Below are 13,188 nucleotides of genomic sequence, written 5' to 3'. Positions count from 1 at the left end.
CTCCCCAAGTCTGCTTTCCTCTAAAAATATAAGTATTAATTTTTTTAAAAAGGTGGGTTCTCCTGGGGGTGGATCTCTCAGAGGCCCAAGAGGCGGTGGGAAGACTCTACTGAAGACCCTCGCTGGCTGGCACCAACCCTGTGAGATGCACGTTACCCACACGACAAACAGTAGATGTGAGAACAGTTAAAGAGCAAAACCTCATCGCTCAGCCCTGAAGTGGCGGGGGCGGGGGGCACCAAATGGGGTCACACAGTAAGTAGCACGGCTTCCTGCCATCTGCACAGGCAAGGAGCTGTTGTTCCTGTTGCACTCAATCCGGAAGACGAGAGTGAGAGGAGATCACAGCTGTCCCCTCCCTCCGAGGGGTGGCAGAGGCCAGGGTCAGCCCACAGAGGAAGGGAGCAGAGTGGCAGCACTCAGGAGGGGAACTATCCCCTAGTATCACAAATAGTGGAGAGCAGCCACCATCGGATGCAGTGGACCATTGCAGAATGCAGAAGACACGCTGGCGTGGGAGACAGAGTCCTGTGTAGTCAGAGCTGTTGCCCTGCTGTCGGCGCGTGAAATATATTGATGGCTCACGCTGGCCTGAAGCCCCATCCATGCACCGCAGAAGGGCTGTGTGCGCCGAGCGTGAACCCCTGTCCTGTCCTCAGTGCGCACACATGCACACATACACATGCACACACACACATACACACACACGCGTGCACACACATATGCATTCCTGGAGTGTTTAAGTCTCCACGAAACCTGTGAGGGTCACGGGGTGGCAAGGAAGCCAATCCCCGCAGCAAAAACTCCAGCATCCAATCCGTCCAGAGACGACCCTGGGCTCTGCCGCCTGCCGCCGGCCGCTTGCTCCACCCCCAGAGGCCGCGTGTCAGCGGCTCCCGCCTGGCTCTCTCCCCGACTCCTTCTCTCTCTCCCTTCCCTCGCACTCAGAGCCCGGTCACCTGCTGTCCCTTCTCCTGTGGGGCGGCGTCGCCCTCCTCCACTTCCGTCTTTGGGCTCCTGCCCTCAGGCTCCCGCTCATCCTTACAGTCTCTCCTGAAACACCAGAGTTTTCTTAAGAGCGCGGGCACTGACAGCCACCCTGATGAGAACATTCTTACCGGGCAAGAAAAGAAAGCCACCATTGCCAAGCGAACCTCTGTGGAAAGAAAGCAGCTGGCGACGGGGAGGAAGACAGTTATTTAAGAGTAGAAGGGAAATCTGAACAGGACAGAACAGTGCGGTGACTTCAGCAGGGCGTGGTCGGGGCCTCGAAGTCAACACCAGAGCTTGGGGGTATATTCAGTCACTATTTACATACACATACTATTTACATGCACATAACAATACATACATGTAACATAGTTACATACACGTAAGGACAGAGGATGAGATGCTTGGACGGCATCACCAACTTGATGGACATGAGTTTGAGTAAGCTCCGGGAGTTGGTGATGAACAGGGAGGCCTGGCATGCTGCAGTCCATGGGATCACAGAGAGTCGGACACGACTCAGCAACTGAATTGAACTGAACTGAACCATCTTTCGGGGCTTCCCAGGAGGTGATAGTGGAAAAGAACCCACACCCAGTGCAGGAGACATAAGAGGCGTGGGTTCAATCCCTGGGTTGGGAAGATCCCCTGGAAAAGGAAATGGCAACCCACTCCAGTATTCTCGCCTGGAGAACCCCATGGACAGAGGAGCCTGGCGGGCTTCAGCCTATAGGGTAGCAAAGAGTCAGATGGGATTGAAGCGACTTAGCACACAGGCCCACAATCGTCTTTCAAATAAGGATACAAACTGACTCTAATTTTATTTTATAATTAATATATGCTGCTGCTAAGTCACTTCAGTCGTGTCTGACTCTGTGCGACCCCAGAGATGGCAGCCCACGAGGCTCCCCCCGTCCCTGGGATTCTCCAGGCAAGAACACTGGAGTGGGTTGCCATTTCCTTCTCCAATGCATGAAAGTGAAAAGTGAAAGTGAGGTCGCTCAGTCGTGTCTGACTCTTCACAACCACATGGGCTGCAGCCTACCAGGCTCCTCCATCCATGGGATTTTCCAGGCAAGAGTACTGGAGTGGGGTGCCATCGCCCTCTCCGATAATTAATATATAATTATTTTAATATACTGAGGAGCAGGACCTTCTCAGTGAATTCTTTGGCTGCCTTCATGAAGCTTCTGGTTAAAGGACTCAACACACTCTGCTTTGACTGGACCAGGCAAGCCACAGCTGATTATTTCAGGCCAGTCCTAGTTCTCGGGAAGCAGGACTCCTTAGAGCAAGTGGCTGGCTACTTCTCATCTTTTTACAGATGTGCTACGTTTTATACAAAGTATTGCCTGTCATTTAGCACAGAACATTTTATTAGGAACTTAGATGAGTTTTTAAACAAATCGTACACTCTGCAACAGATCAAGTCCTCTGGCCTAGAGCAGAGCTTCTCACACTGTGGCCCCCAGACCAGCAACCATGACCTCCCCTGGAAACTTGTTAGAAACGCAAGCCCTCAGCCCCACCGCAGACCTCTAGGACTGGGAACTCGGTGTGAAGGAGCCCTCCAAGTGAGGCCGACCCCCTCGTAAGTCCAAGAACCGCTGCTCCAGACCCACCGCACCTCCAGAGCCTCTCAGTAGTCCATACTGAATATTTCTAGATGCCAAGGCGTGCGCTTGGTCACTCAGTCGTGTCCAACTCTTTGCAACCCCACGGACGGTAGCCCATCAGGCTCCTCAGGCAAGAATATTGGAGCAGGTTGCCATTTCCTTCTCCAGGGGATCTTCCTTCTCCAGGAATTGAATCTGTGTTTCCTGTGTTGGCAGGCCGATTCTCTACCACTGCGCCACCTGGAAAGCCCCTAGATGTCAAAACAGCCTCTGAACGATGACTTTTTTCACGGCAAGGTCCTTTGATTTACAAAAGTCTGCAGCCCAGTCCTCAGATGAGCTGGCCTCCCTCTTGGGGCTGCTCTTGGGGCTGCTCTTGGGGCATCTCTCCTGCCCGCCTCTCCTGGTCCTCCACCTGGTGGGTGGGGCTGCTCCCAGGGGTGGAGGGGCGTGGCCTCAGCTGCTCTTTACCCTGGCTGTTCAGAGCCGTCTCAACGAGGAGCCCTCAGAGGTCCCTAGAGAAAGGCTCCACGTCCCTGTCCTGGAGTCACTGCTGATCGCGGGCTCCCAGGGCCCACAGCTCTCTCAGGGCCTTGCGCTCTCACCTCAACTCTGTTCACAGCGCGACGCCCTCCTGCCCACTCGGACCCTGCAGAGCCACCTCGTCTCTTCTCATAGAAGTTTACTCCCCTCTCCTCTCCTCTGGGGCTCAGATTTCCCCTTGGGTTTCACAAAAAGCCAGTGGTTCTTCAATTTGAACAGGTGTCAGACCCACCTGATGGGCTTATCAAGACACAGTGCTGGCCCCGCCCAGGAGTTTCCGATTCAGCGGGTTCTCAGCCTGCAGCAGTGGAAGAATTTACATTTCTAACAAGCTCTTGGTGCAAGTTGATGCTGTGGTCTAGGAATCCTACTTTGAGCATCTCTGTTGAAAACCAACATCAGTGAACCTAAAAAACTAACAAACAAAAAAACCAGTCCCCAAATGACCACACCCTTTCATCTCCCAAGAAATCCAAAGTATCCTTCAATTAAGTCAACTTATTTCACTGGTAATTAAGTTCCACTTACTGCGAAAAAAGAAGTTTTGAAGTTACTTCAATTCTTATTTAAGCCATCAGCAGAAATAGTCAATTTACTCAATGTACTCAGAGAAATGCTTTTCCTCCCAGGGGAAATAGTGTTCTCTGCAGCTTCTAAAATCTGCTGGCCCCAGCCCTGACTCTGGTTCCCTTAAGCTAAGGAGGAGCTGGGGTTGGGCTGGGGACCAGGGGTGAGAAGTTTCGCTGTCACAATTCAGGACGATGGAGGATGGGGAACAGGGAGAGAGACTCTTGGCTTTGAATAAGAAGAGGGAGGTGACATCAGTAACCCTGCCACTGACCCGAAGCATCAGGCTCCAGGCTTCCTAGGGAAGCCCTGACTTCTCCACCCCTCCCCGTCCTTCCCACTAAGCTGAGCCCAGAAACAGAACCCAGCTCACTTCTCAGGGCTCTTGCCTGCATCTCCTCTCCAGAGACCACAGCAGCTGCCCCCAAGGACACAGCCCTGCTCCCCCAGCTGAAGTCTGAATCCTGGAGTGGAAGCCAGAGCGAAGTGCCAACAGGGTAAGAGCCTCATTCCAGACCTCAGAGGTCCTTCTGCAGCCCCCCCAAAGGCCAGACCCCCAGTTCATAACCCACATCAGAGCCCCCTTGGGACAGTATGCCAGTGATGGAAAACACGTAGAGGCCTGTGGTTTCGCTCTCCTGAGTTCACTGCTCTACCTGGGGGCGGGGTTCCAGGGAGGGTGGGTCTATATGTGGGCAAGGCTGCAAAGAGGGGCCGCTTATAACAAAGGGAGAGCTGTGTGGAGGGCGGGGCTACAAGGGGGGCGGGGCTTCAAGGGGGGCGGGGTTATAAGGAAGGCTGTTTGCGGGCCCAGCCAAAAGGTCACGCGTTACTTGCTGCCCCTTCTCTTTGAAAACAGAAAGTCAAACATGCCCCACCCCAGACCTAGACTAGCCTCGCCTGTTGATTCAAGCTCCAAAGGTTCAGGGAACTGCATTCAGAGGCCCCTGCTAGCTGCCTTTGGACTTCCCTGGTGGCTCAGTAAAGAATCTGAACACTGCCTGCAATGCAGGAGACTGAGGTTCGATCCCTGGGTGGGGAGGATCCCCTGGAGAAGGAAATGGCAACCCACTCCAGTATTCTTGCCTGCAGAATCCCATGGATAGAGGAGCCTGGTGGGTTATCCAAATCCCTGGGGTCGCAATGAGTTGGACACCGCTTAGAGACTAAATTACCACCAACGGCCTTTTGCTTCTCACAGTGGTTCCCCAGGAGCATAAAATAGGAGAAGTGAAACTGATCATGTCACTGCTTGATAAGGGCGGAGGAAGCACATGGACGACACTGTTTATTGGGCCGTGTTATCGTGCAGGTCACACACAGGGTCTCCGCGCCATGAAAGGGTTCGCAGCTGCCCTCCTCATCTGGACTCTGCTGTCTCCCCGGAGAGCTGGCGGGGAGGCCTGGCCCACGCACACGGCCTGCAGGAACGGGAATCTGCAAGTGCTCTACCAGAGCTGCGGTAAGTGCTTTCTGAACGTCGGTTTCTGTTTACGGGGAAGGCAAGGCCCACACGTGTGAGATGCTCAAGCGCTTTATGGGGGTGGGGGAAGGGCAGGGAGACAGCGGATGAATGGGTAGGTGTGGAGCACAGGAAGCCCTGGGCAGAGAAGCTGTCTGGCGGGAGAGACCTGGAGAGCACGACCAGAGGGCCAGAAAAGCACAGTGACTCTCTAGATCAGAAGGGAGAGGAAGATCTGCCTGCAATGCGGAAGACCTGGGTTCGATCCCTGGGTCAGAGAAGAGAGGTGGCTACCCACTCCAGTATTCTTGCCTGGAGAATTCCATGGACAGAGGGTCCTAGTGGGCTACCATGCATACAATCACTAACCTCACAGAGCCTGAAAAAGAGCAGACTGACCGGTGAGTCTACCAAGTCATGAAACCTTGCCAGTTCAGGATCAGGAAGAGAAGCTTCCATCAGTTCAGTTCAGTCACTCAGTCGTGTCCAACTCTGCAACCCTGTGGACAGAAGCGCACCAGGCTTTCCTGTCCATCATGAACTCCCGGAGCTTGCTCAAACTCATGTCTACCGAGTTGGTGATGCCATCGTGGTGAAGTTTCCATGACCTCCCCCAACTGCTCACCCGGGGCTCCTCTCCAGGTTACGTTGTTTGTGAGTCGAGTGAAAAGATGGTTTATGACAAAGGAGAAGACTCCTGTCCTTCTGATGATGCTGCCAGAACTCCTCTCACAGCAGCAACGTCATTTATTCATTCAACAAACACTTATCCGGCTGCTGCCAATGCCACGGTTTTCTCTAGCTCTGGACATGATAAGAGGGATGAGCCAAGGCTGTTACCCCACCGGTCAAGCGTAGACAGCAACCAGCACGCAGCCTAGTGAATAGAGCGCAGGGAGCTGCCGTGATCAGGGTCTGAGCCGAGTCTTTGGAGGGTATGTTTGTTTTCTGGGGCCATCAAAACACCACGGGCCGAGGGGCTTCAACAGTAGAGGCTGCAAGTCTTGCAAGACCAAGGTGCCAGCAGGACTCGTTGCTCCTGGGCTTGCAGGTGGCCTCCTCCTCCTCCTGTCTTCACCTGCTCTTTGTTCTGTGCCCACATGTCCCTTGTGTGTCTGTGTCCATTCTCATGAGGACATCAGTCATAGCGGATTAAGGCCCACCCATCCAGGAAGATCCCCTGGAGGAACAAGTGGCAACCCACTCCAGGAGCCTTGCCTGGGAAATCCCACGGACAGGGGAGCCTGGCAGGCTGCAGTCCATGGGGTCGCAAGGAACCAGACAGGACTGGGTGGCTGAGCACAGATACACACATTCAGTTCATAAAGGGGCCTGAGTGGGGAGAAATGAGCCCAGTCTCAGGATTGCATTGTTGAATGAAGATGAGAGGGACTGGCTCACGAAGTCATGACCTTGTGAAACATGACATCTTGGCGGTAGACAGGGGGCAAAATGCTGCTCAGACTGTAGGCAGTGGAAAGCAGATGCCCTTTAAGTACCCAAGCCGGCCCCACAATATGCCAACGAGGGTCATCAATGTTACACTGAGCAGAAGCTGGACCCTACGACTGGCACCCAAGGAGTGCCTCACAGATGTCCAGACTTGACTCTTAAAAAGAGGGAACATCGAAGATTGAAATACACACACACACACACACACACACACACACACACACAAATTTTGTTTAATGTAGAAGAGAAGGAAAGACTGGGTGCTGGAAGTGTTCATTGCCTTCCTCTTGCTCTTCCCTTGGGGATGGGATGCTTTCTGCTGGCATCTGTTCATCTTCAGGGCAGGATGAGAAGCAAAGCTTGAGATGAATGCACCGCTCAGGATTTGTTTTTCCAGTTCACCCTCCCACAAATGGTTGCCATGGCTGGTCCACCCCTCAGACCAGCCTGCAGCCTGTGTCCAAGCCTGGCAACCACCTCTCCTGCCGCTGCCAGGAGCAGATGCTCCAGGGAAACGGATCATGTCGCTGCAGCCTGGGCAGAACCCCTCCCTCTGAAGAGGCGGCTGCTCTGTGGAGTCAATGAGTGCTGGTCACAGCCTTGCTCTAAGCACTCAGTGGAAGAAATGAGGGAGACGCAGTTCTAGTCCAAGAGCAGCGGGAGGAGGGGCCAAGCAACAGGGTGAACGCCTCGTGGGAAGGGCTGGACTGGAGACGGCAGGGATGCGATGATGGCTGGAGAGGGTGAGGCTGAGTCTAAGCCACCAGGGAACCTGTCCTCAAGCTTGAGTTCAACCATGTGGGATGATGAGAACAGTGATTACAGCATCTCATGTTCATAAAGGGCACATGTGTTAGGCGTCACACTAAGTACTTTCTAAGCGTTATTTTTATTTACAGATGTGTAAACTGAGGGTGCATGCTAAGTCACTTCAGGCATGTCTGACTCTTTGCCACCCCATGGACTGTAGCCCGCCAGGCTCCTCTGTCCATGGGATTCTCCAGGCAAGAATCCTGGAGTGGGTTGCCATGCCCTTCTCCAGGGGATCTTCCAACCCAGGGATCGAACCCAGGTCTCCCGCATTGTGGGCAGATTCTTTACCATCTGAGCCACCAGGGAAGCCTGAGAATACTGGAGTGGGTTGCCATGCCCTTCTCCAGGGGATCTCCCGGAACCAGGGATGAAACCTTGCATCAGACATGATGAGCAGTGAAACAGCAACAAACTGAGGGTGAGTGACGTCAGATAACTTTTCTGACGCCACCAGGTGGCAGCGGCAGAGTGACGCCCTCCAGGGGCACAGGACAGGCATTAAGCAAATATCTGTGGAGTTAAAATGCATTGATTCCAGGCCACTCTGAATCAACTGGCGTCTAGAATGTTGTCAGAAGGCAAATGGCGTAGGGGTGGGAGCGGGAAGGAGCATTTAGGCCGAGGACCATGTGAGTGAAGGCTGGGGAGCAGGTTTAGCCTCAGGGGCTGGGGAAGGGCTGGGACACGGGGGAGGGTGAGCAATGAGGCGGGAAGGGTGAGCAGAGCCCAGGAGTGATGGGTGACTTTAACATGTCAGTGCAGCCAGGGCCCGGGATGCTCCGATGGCTGGTTAAACATCATGTCCGGGGTGTCTCTGAGAGGTTTCCAGAGGAGATGAGCGCTGGTGCGGTGGACTGAGTAAAGCAGATGGTCCTCCCGGTGCGGGCGGGCAGCTCCCAACCTGTGAGGCCTGACGCCCGCACAAAGGCGGGGGCAGGGAGTACTCACTCTCTGCCTGACTGTGAGGCTGGGGTGCCCATCTCCCACCTGCAGTGTCCCCACCCCGGGTCTCAGGCCTTCAGGCCACACCAGCGGCCTTCCTGGGGCTCCGGCTCACAGATGGCAGACTCTGAACATCTCAGGTTCCATCATCACACGAGCCTACACCGTGTAACAAGTCTCTTTCTAGGACAGATACAGATATGTGTCATGATCACCAACACGTCATGACCTGTGTGGGGGTTGGAAAAGAATCTCCAGGCAGGATGAAAGGAGAATAAAGTTTATTAGAGTGGGAGACACTCTTAGAACAGCGGGCTGGCTCCAGGGAGAGCCAACCCTTTCAAGGGCTAGTAGCCAATGTTTATAGCCTCAAAACAGAAAAAATTCCTACTGGAAAGGGTGGCATTAGGTGATGGGTTAAGATGGTATAGGGTGGCTAACAGGGTAGAAATTTTACCTAACATAGAGTCAGGGAACTAGCCACTGGCCGGAGGCTCACGGCAGCAGTTGCTATGGGTTCGGTCAGTTCCAGAGATGTTTGTCCTGTGACCTTGGGACAGGACTCCACACAGAGGGCATAGGTTCAATCCCTGGTCTGGGAGCTAAGATCCTCTATGATGCATGGTGCAGCAAAAGAAAAAAAAAACCAATAATCCAGGAAGGAATTTCTGGGAGCCTACATTAGCATCATTTCAACATCCTTAATGTCAGAGGGAGACTTTGATGTACACCGGGGTCAGCAGAGAGGAAAGTGGTGTCCTGGGAGCTCCCCCAGAGATGGGTCTCCCTCCTATCTTGCCAGCTATCGAGCTGTGGGGGACCGAATGGCTGCACCCCCCTCCCCGATGGAGAAGCCCCCTCAGCTACTGCATTCGCTGCAGGACAGACTCTCAAGGTATCCCACCAGTGAGGCCTGTAAAGACTGTGCTGTGATGCTGCATCCAGGCCTGGGCTTTAGATGTCTTTGGGCACAGCGGGCTCCTGGAATCCCTGTACAGGTGTGTTCACATCACGATCGTCCACGGATGTGGAAGAAGCAGCAATCAAGGATTCGCTGTCTTCCGGGTTTAGTGCTTCCTTTCCCCCTTCTCTGCTCGTTTTATAATCTCAGTGGGAAGGGGAGATCATAGGCTAAAAACTGTTCTGAACAATATAAAAATCCTCAAGTTGAAAGAAGGAACTTCACAAGCAGTTACTGGGTGCTGGCCTTAGACCAGGAAGTGAGCAGAAGTGTCTGAAAAAGCAGAAGTCCTGCTCCGTCCAAATGCTGGTGCTGCCGCAGAGAAGAGGGTGACAGTCTTTACAAAAGCAAAAGGGGGAATTAAAGCAGTCGGGGGGCCTTTCTTCTGTTAAATCCTAGGGCAGTTTCCAGGGCTAGAAAAAACCCAGGGCCCCCCCTCGCATACCTGCCCAAACGTCCACCAGTGAGGTTATTTCGGCTTCTGTCACATAAAGACGGGAGGTGGATCACGAGAGTACAGGTGATGAGAAGATGAACCAGAGATTGGGGGAAACAGAGCCGGGAAGGGAATAACGAAGCCAGCACGTGGGGGCAGGGAGGTCAGGAAACTTACAACAGGGGAGGCTGCGTGAGGCCTAAGAGCTTGGGGTCTGGAGTCCGCAAACCTCACTCCAGCCCCTGGGCAATCCTGCTTCCTCTCCGGTGATAGTCAAGAGGGTATGTGAGTTTCTTGCGGTGGCGGTAACAAGGTACCACTTGACACTTAGCGGCTTTAAAGAATTCTTAAATCCTGAGAGTTTTGGAGGCCAGGAGTCCAAAGTCAGTTTTGCTGGGTCCAAGAGGACCCTCCCTTGAACTCCCCAGGGAAGGAGACTGTCCTCGCGTCTTCCAGCGTCTGCATCCCTGGCTCACAGCCCCTTCCTGCATTTCCAAAGCCAGCAGCACAGCGTCTGGCGTCCACGGTCACATCCCTTCCTTCTTCTGTGTCCTGTCTCCCTCGGCCTCCCTCTTGGGAGGCCCCCTGAGATTAGGACGATCTCACAGTCTCAGGATCCTTAGCACAGTCAGTTCTGCACAGTCCTCTGTGCTACCTGAGGGAAGACTCACAGATCCTGGGGATGGAGACATGGATATCTTTGGGAACCATTCTCCAGCCCACTGCACTAGGGATAAGAATCTTATCAGCATCTCAGGGCTGTGTGAGAATCAGGTGAAATGTGATGAGCATATACTAAGCGCTCAGTAAGTCTTTGCTGCTGATGACTTGTGAGATACTTCACAGTCACTATGGGTATATTTGACCACAAGCTTCCTAGAAGTTGGGACTTCCCTGGTGGCTCAGACAGTCAAGAATCTGCCTGCAATATGGGAGACCTGGGTTCGATCCCTAGGTCAGAAAGATCCCCAGGAGAATGGAATGACAACCCACTCCAGTATTCTTGCCTGGGAAATCCCATGGACAGAGGAATCTGGAAGGCTACATCCATGGGGTTGCAAGGAGCTGGACATGACTGAGCAACTAACGTTACACCGTTTACAAAATCAAACCAGTTTTTAAGGAGATGTCCAGCTTTTCCTGACCCTGGGATAAGCCGTGAGGAACTTCTCTGTAGCGTAGATGTTACCCTGGACAGCATTTCCACAGGCAAAGCCACAGTGACTCATGCCTGGTGCCCTCAGCGTGGACCAAGGGCTCGTCACCAAAATGCAACTGGAGATGATTTTGCAAAGGGCTGCAGTGGAAGCTTCTCTGAGTGTGGCCCTTGCAGGTCTGAGTTGCTCAAGGGGAAGTTGGGTGCCCATAAGAACGAGTGAGTTACACGTGGTCCAGGACTCACTGCATCCGTGAATGTCATTGTGGCCATTGCTGCTGTTACTGCTGTGATGGGGTTTTTGGTAAGAGTTGGAAAGCAGTTGTATTTTCTGACAACAGCCTTGAGTGTAGATCCTAGTGTTGTCAGTTAACATGCCTTGACATCAACCAGACAAAGAGGAGGGTCAGAAAAAGTAAGAGACGTGTATACAGGTGGGGAACAGGTGCTCCCCTCCAAACCTCAACCCCAAACAACGGTTCGGGAGAGGAGGTTAACTGAAAGAAAAGGGCCACCCGCCCAGGAACTATGTGCCATCTGGCTTGGTTCCTTCTCTGGGAAGCCGTGTGATGCTCCAGGACTTCCCTCTAGGATGTAGAGTAGCCGAGTGAGCATCTCGGGAGCCCTCTGCGGTCCTCCAGGGACCAAGCGCGTCCATCTGGGATCTGGGTGCAGCCCCGGGGGCGGGGGCCTTCCTGTGCAGCAGGCAAAGGGCAAGCTGGCACTGTGAAGGACCCACCTCCTTGCGAGGGACCCAACAAGGCTGAGCTGTGCCTCCGCGCCTTCTTGAGAGTCTGCGCCAGTTTCCCCCGCAGAGCCTCTCTGCCTCCGGAACAGAAAGGGGTGGGGGGCGGTAACCAGCCAATGGCCGGGAAGAGGAAGAAAAAGATCCGGGGCCCATAAGGCGCTGCTTCCAAGCCTCAGTTCAGCTCAGTTCAATCGCTCAAGTCGTGTTCGACTCTCTGCGACCCCATGAATCGCAGCACGCCAGGCCTCCCTGTCCATCACCAACTCCCGGAGTTCACTCAAACTCATGTCCATCGAGTTGGTAATGCCGTCCAGCCATCTCATCCTCTGTCATCCCTTTCTTCTCCTGACCCCAATCCCTCCCAGCATCAGAGTCTTTTCCAATGAGTCAGCTCTTCGCATGAGGTGGCCAAAGTACTGGAGTTTCAGCTTTAGCATCAGTCCTTCCAATGAGCACCCAGGACTGACCTCCTTTAGAATGGACTAGTTGGATCTCTTTGCAGTCCAAGGGACTCTCAAGAGTCTTCTCCAACACCACAGTTCAAAAGCATCAATTCTTCGGTGCTCAGCTTTCTTCACAGTCCAACTCTCACATCCATACATGACCACTGGAAAAACCATAGCCTTTACTAGACAGACCTTTGTTGGCAAAGTAATGTCTCTGCTTTTCAATATGCTATCTAGGCTGGTCATAACTTTCCTTTCAAGGAGTAAGCATCTTTTAATTTCATGGCTGCAATCACCATCTGCAGTGATTTTGGAGCCCCCAAAACTAAAGTCTGACACTGTTTCCACTCTTTCCCCATCTATTTCCTATAAAGTGATGGGACCAGATGCCATGATCTTAGTTTTCTGAATGTTGAGCTTTAAGCCAACTTTTCCACTGTCCTCTTTCACTTTCATCAAGAGGCTTTTTAGTTCCTCTTCACTTTCTGCCATAAGGGTGGTGTCATCTGCATATCTGAGATTATTGGTATTTCTCCCGGCAATCTTGATTCCAGCTTGTGCTTCTTCCAGCCCAGCGTTTCTCATGATGTACTCTGCATAGAAGTTAAATAAGCAGGGTGTCAACATACAGCCTTGACGTACTCCTTTTCCTATTTGGAACCAGTCTGTTGTTCCATGTCCAGTTCTAACTATTGCTTCCTGACCTGCATATAGGTTTCTCAAGAGAAATCCAAGCCTCCAGTGGGGGGTTAACCCTGCTCCCGGGAGCACAGTGAGGTCAGTGGGGGGTTCACCCTGCTGCCGGGGGCCACAGTGAAGTCAGTTCAGGTTCACCCTGGCTGCTGCGAGCACAGTGAGGGCAGCAGGCTCCCCTGAGTGCGGCCTGGCATCTCTCCTCTGGCTGGGTGGGTGCTGCGTAAGCCCCAGGAGAAATCCAGAGGAGCACGATCAGGGCTCCCTTCAGCTGTTCACCCTTAGCATCCTTTCCCATAGCTGCGGCCTTTCTATTTGGGGGTCTTCTCTGTGTTTTAGTGTTCAATTCTATTAAGAGGTTTT

At 53.2% G+C, this 13,188-nt stretch overlaps 1 protein-coding gene across 3 annotated transcripts in view; it reads left to right on the top strand.

Annotated features, from left to right (window-relative positions):
• Window positions 1–3,826: 3,826 nt before the first annotated feature.
• Window positions 3,827–13,188, top strand: part of LY86 (lymphocyte antigen 86) — a 42,663-nt gene continuing 33,301 nt past the window's right edge. The window contains exons 1-2 of one of the 3 annotated variants that reach the window (XM_086370906.1): window positions 3,827–4,213; window positions 5,029–5,178. In XM_086370906.1, the coding sequence (XP_086227032.1) occupies window positions 5,052–5,178 (127 nt within the window). In that variant the 5' untranslated portion in view covers window positions 3,827–4,213; window positions 5,029–5,051. Of the gene's footprint in view, window positions 4,214–4,540; window positions 4,738–4,923; window positions 5,179–13,188 lie in introns of those variants that run through there. The other 2 variants (XM_086370907.1, XM_086370905.1) reach the window with 2 other exon arrangements.

Source organism: Bos grunniens, chromosome 23 (assembly GCF_055505025.1).
Source record: "Bos grunniens cultivar Pamir isolate PY7600 chromosome 23, Bosgru_T2T1.0, whole genome shotgun sequence".
In the NCBI taxonomy this organism is placed as follows: domain Eukaryota; kingdom Metazoa; phylum Chordata; class Mammalia; order Artiodactyla; family Bovidae; genus Bos; species Bos grunniens.
The sequence above is the reverse complement of the archived record's forward strand: the minus strand, read 5'-3'. Positions and strand labels throughout refer to the sequence as shown.